The sequence below is a fragment of a genome, unplaced genomic scaffold, assembly GCF_019419815.1.
Source record: "Pyrus x bretschneideri cultivar Hongxiangsu unplaced genomic scaffold, Pyrus_bretschneideri_v1 Contig2, whole genome shotgun sequence".
Classification (NCBI taxonomy): Eukaryota; Viridiplantae; Streptophyta; class Magnoliopsida; order Rosales; family Rosaceae; genus Pyrus; species Pyrus x bretschneideri.
In genome coordinates this window covers 5,741,687-5,747,369 of record NW_025999501.1, presented here as the reverse complement: position 1 = coordinate 5,747,369, position 5,683 = coordinate 5,741,687, and the positions used below count along the sequence as shown (strand labels likewise).

At 37.7% G+C, this 5,683-nt stretch overlaps 1 protein-coding gene across 1 annotated transcript; it reads right to left on the bottom strand.

The window, feature by feature from the left end:
• Window positions 1–434: 434 nt before the first annotated feature.
• On the bottom strand, window positions 435–1,874 carry LOC125476803. Its single transcript, XM_048583355.1, has one exon. It carries the CDS (start codon window positions 1,872–1,874, stop codon window positions 435–437), a length of 1,440 nt encoding a protein of 479 aa, XP_048439312.1.
• Window positions 1,875–5,683: the final 3,809 nt, after the last annotated feature.

Sequence of the window (5,683 nt, the reverse complement as noted above, 5' to 3'; positions counted from 1 at the left end):
GAACCATTTTAACTTGAGTGTTAAATTGTGTGGCAACCATATGAATGAATCGAGTGAGAAAGTCCTTTGTATCAGATTTATGTTTCATCAAATAGATCCATGTGCACCTAGTATGATCATCAACAATGGTAAGAAAGTACTTTGCACCAGAAAGAGAAGGTACTTGATAACCACCCCAAATGTAAACATAAATTAATTCAAAACAAGAAGTAGTAGACATGGAACTTAAAGGGAAAGGCAACCTTGTTTGTTTAGCCAAAGGGCAAATTAAACATTGAGTAAGATTACAGGTTTTATTGGAGAAAAAGGAAAACAACATGGTAACTTTAGGTGACGGATGGCCGAGGCGTTGGTGCCAAAGGTTGGGAGAGATGGTTTGGATGGCATTGCATGTTCCTTTCTTCGGTGAGTCGAGATAGTAGAGTCCCTCCCGTTCAATTCCCGTCCCAATCATCTTCCCCGATCGTAGGTCCTGGATGACACAAAAATGGTTTAAGAAAAAGGGTAATAGTAAATGAATCATAAGCCAATTGACTAATGGATATTAAATTTAACGTAAAGATTGGGACACAAAGAACATTGTCAAGGATAAAATTAGGAGAAAAAATGACCTGGCCAACATGAGTGACCGTGGCAAGGGATCCATTGGGTAATGCAACAGTGTGGTTTTGAACAGGCCTAGAGGATGTAAGGGACTCGGGGCTACAAACTATGTGATCTGTGGTACCACTATCCAGGATCCAAACATTGTGCTTGCCATGACGCATGAATGAAAAAGCTTTACCTGAGAGATCATCGTGGCTGGAAGAATTACCAACATGATTAGCAAAAGAAGATTTGTTTTGATGCAACATTGTAAGGATCTGCTTGCAATCTTCTGAAGAGAACGGGAAGTTGGAGATCTCCTTGTTGGTCACGGCAACTTGATTTCCTTTGGCAGAACGGCTTGGTTCGCTGTCTATGACTGCTTTTCTTTTGCGGAAATACTCGTACGAATGACCCTTCCAACCATAGAAAGTACATTTGATATGTGCGCGACAGTTCTTTGTGTTGTGGTTCGTCTTATTGCACTTGTCACATCGCAAACCACCATCCTCAGTTTTAGATTCTCGGTTTCCACCTTTGACAGTGAATACAGCAGCTTCTGGTTGGGCAGTACTCCGTCCACTTGAGACTTCGACTTGCCGTTCATGACGAAGAACAAGTGAGTAAGCCTTGTTAACAGTAGGCAAAGGCTCGAGAAGGAGAGTGTTGCTACGAACGGTAGGGTAAGACTCGTTCAAACCCATAAGAAACTTCATCGTCTTCTGGGTTTCAATGTAGGAGGTGATCTCCTTCTTTGTGTCACAGCCACATGTTGGGATAGAACACAACGCATCTCGTTCGTCCCAAAGGCTTTTTAGTTTGGTGAAGTATGTGCTCACGATCATAGTACCTTGTACGCAGTCGTGAATCTCGTTTTCGATGTGAAACAGTTGGACAATATTCACATGGGAAAACCTTTCTTGCAGGTCGAGCCACATATGTCGTGCATCCTTGTAGTGTATGACGCTCCCAGAAATTTCTTTGGACATGGATCCGAGCAACCACGTTTTTACCAAGTTGTTGCATCGATTCCATTGTTGTAATTCTTCAAATTGTTCTTCATGAGGTTTCTTGACCGTTCCATCAACAAACCCTAATTTATTCTTTACTGTCAAAGCCATGGTCATGGATTGAACCCATGTACCATAGTTATCCTCCACGAGAGACTGCAGCACAAGTATTGCACCAGGTTGGTCTAAGTGATGGAGGAAAAGTGGGTGATTGGGATTTTCCCACTTTTGATGCGAAGCCATGCCTGAAAAGGTTGACTTTTCTGATATATCGCCCATAGCAATGTCTGCTAGGGTTTATGTTTGTTGTTTTGCCTTTTATTTTCCCAAATATCGTTCACTCTGGTACCATCATAAGAAGCATAAAGTATAGGAATGAATTTTTGTATATTGACATCAACGAGATTTACAGCTTTATACAAAGTCTTACATGACTTGTTTCCTATTCTATTCCCCACAAATAAGGCTAACTGATAACTTAATAGGTAATTAAATATCAATCCATAATATTTGACAAATCAATCTAAGATTCCTTTCTTAACAGTTTAATATGAAAAAAAGGCCAAAAAGCCAAAGCAGCAATTCCTAACTTTAAAAAACTAGCTTTTGCGCTTCTACGCAAACCTCTTTACCAAAAGGTGCTGAGGCTTTAGTGAAACTTTCAGATACCCATATTAACCTTAAGCAATTCAATAATTTACATTATCATATCAAACTGGGCTGCTTCAAAATCCCACCTGAAGCCATCCCCCCGTAGCCACCTGAAGCCATTCCTCTTCCATTAATCTATCAATTTGATCAAACTTGACATATTAGGAGACCCACGTGAAGCCATCCTCGTACCCTATGTTGCGCACGATAAGGATGTGGATCTTGTTGTCGGAGTCGATTGATCCGCCAATCTCGATCTGGAAATTTTTTTCAAAGAGGGGTTGGGGGAGAAGATCTTGAAATTGCGAATCCGGTGAAGAAGGGCTTGAAATCAGGCGAAGAAAAGCCTGAAATCGCTTGATCTGCTTCGGGAATTTGAGGATTTTGATTCAAGCACTACTACGAAACCATTTATTAGTGTCACTATGATAACCGACAAAAAACATATATTACTGTCGGATATTAAGCGAAATCCGACAGAAAATGGATGCAGTGGCGGATATACTAAGCGACAGAATTGCCAACGTCAAGAAATATATTTTCTATCGGTTAAGGCCCTAAAACCGACAGAACTTGTGTCGGATATATGCAACAATAAATACTAAACTATTGTTGGATATTATCAATTAATGTTGTGACCGCAAGGAAATTAAAAATACCGTTGGATTCACATCATCTTCCTGTCAGTCCTAACCGACAGAAAAATTTAAAAAAAAAATCTACTATTTTTCATCGGTCACAACCGACAGAAAAATATCAATAATTAAAAAAATATACGAAACTTTCTGTTTGTTTTTTTAATTTTACAAAATGACTAAAAAAAATTTAATGAGTGAATAAAATAAACAAAGCTCGTAACAAACATAATATGCATTGAAATATAAATTAACCTAGAATGATGTCTTTTGAATCCCCTATAACACATAAAGTAGACGTTAAATATAAATTAACCTACAATAATGTGTTTTGAATCCACCATAACACATAAAGTAGACGTTAAATATAAATTAACATACAATACTGTCATCTGAATCCGCCATAATACATAACTAGAGAAAAAACATTTGTTTGAAGTAGATAAAGTGCCAGACATATCTATAAAGAAAACCAACAAACTATTAAATAAAACCCAAGCCTTCTACCGAACCTCCCTGTGCTTTAAAGCCTTATGTCGATCCTCCCTGTGATCCAAAGCCTTCTGCCAATCCTCCATGTGCTCCCAAATACCTCATCACATCCCCATCAAAACTACCCGACAGTAATCTGAAAAAAACAAACCCGAGGATAATCCACCATTGAAAACACTTGCAGAAATATGTGAGTCACCGGGAGAAGCCATCTGAGGTCGATATGTTGGCATTGGATACTGCGGCTGAAAAGGCAAATGATGCATGGGATATGCAGGCACAGATGGCTGACTGGGGGCTGAATGCTGTGATGCCTAAGAGCTGAGTGGTGGCCGCTGCAGATGTTGTGGAATAAGCAACATCAATATTTGCTATTGCTGCATCATAATATGCTAGTTCATCACCTGTTGCTGCTGGTTTACCTATTGTTGCGAGGTCTTTGATTTCTCAAGCTTAACCATTACCGTTGCCAACTTTCTAGAGGCTTCTTTCTCCCTCATCCTCAATTCGTTGTTCTCGGCTATCATCTTGGCCAATGCACCCCTGTTGATTTCTTGGAAGACCTATCACCTGAAGAGCTTGCATATGACACCATCTCTGATATCACCCCATGACCATAACCTCAAACCCTATTTCTAGTCTCAGAACCCATCTGCTCAACATAAATCTGTGTTTTAACCTCAGATGTGTCTTCTTCTCCATACTCAACAATTGACTGAATTTGACTCTCCATAGATGTCTTGCAATATAATATTTAAACAAAATAATAAAAGATTATTAAGAGTTGAAATATAGAAAAATAAATAAGATTCATAAAAACGGATTCATCAATCCAAACAGAAAGATAAACAAGGTTCATAAAAACACAAAATATGTGTTTAAATAATGTGTTCTAATAAATGCAATATTATTGTTTAAATAATGTGTTAGAACACAGATTCATCAATCCAAATAGAAAGATAAATAAGAATTAAATACAAATAGTCATAATCTGAATAGAGTTATAAATCATTTACCCATCTCTGTTGTGACGATTCATTAATCCAAGAGTCATCTTTCCGGGTATGGGTAGCTCGAAAAAAAAAAAGATGGGATCCAGCTCCTTCCCATGCTTGTTCTTCTTTAAATATGTTAAAAGAGAACAACAAATACATATTAACCCCAAATTATAAATACAAAAATAAAAAGCACTACATATATTACAAATTAGCAACACATACAAGTTCCTCGCGAACCTGAGCAAACATTTTTGAACCAGTTGTATGGTTCATCGTTTTTAACTCCCGATTATACTGTTTTTCTTTGCCACCTCCTGAAAAGTAAGAAAACCTTATAGGACAAACATATTTCAATACCAAATATCAAATCATTAATTTTTTACCTTTGTTTTAGGATTATCCCAATACGCTAACATATCGATCCACTGACTACCATCCACACTAGGGGGAGGTTCTGAGCACTCATGCTCTTTTCTTTTGGTGTAATACTCCGTTTTTAAACCATTACGGTATTCCTTGTATGCATGATTTGCAACATGGAGAGTCATGTTACAAATCAATGGTATTCTGTCACGGTCTTCATCAAGAAAAATGATATTCCCCTATATTCATAAAAACAAACATGTTAGTACAGATCCGAAATATAGTCTTGAATTCTTTCCCACAAAACTTCCTTATCATTTTCAGGAACCAAGCGCCAATCCCTCTTCAATGGAATATGTCTTGGATCCTTAACCTTTGAGGCTATCAATTTAAAAAATTCAGCGGCATTTTCACTAACATATTTTCCTGTCAAATCAAATAGACAAATTTGTCTCCCTTTCCATTTTGGAATAGCAGCTCCGCAGGTCCTACGTTCATTTTGTTCCTCCATAGAAAAGGGAAGAGGAGTAAAAATGGGAAGAAGTGAAAATGGGAAGGAGAAGAGGAGTAAAAATGGCTGGAAGTGAGAATGGGAAGGAGTGAAAATGGGAAGGAGAAGAACGGCTGACGTGAAAATGGGAAAGAGAAGAGGAACGGTTGAAGTAAAAATGGGAAGGAGTTGAGGGTTGATAGAAATTTTACCACACACACAAACGGGTTAAAAACTCCTATATTACTTGCAAGAATGACAAGGTTGTTGTAGTATAAACGGTTCTCGCAAGGTCGTTCTCCACAGGGATTATTAAATAATTCAAAACAAACCTAATTCCAATTAATTATTGTAAAGCAGAAAGTTGAGATGATTGGTTTTATAACCTACTTAAATTAAAACGAATTTAATTAATAAAAATAAACTAATTTGCAATATTAAAGATGAAGGGAAAAGAAA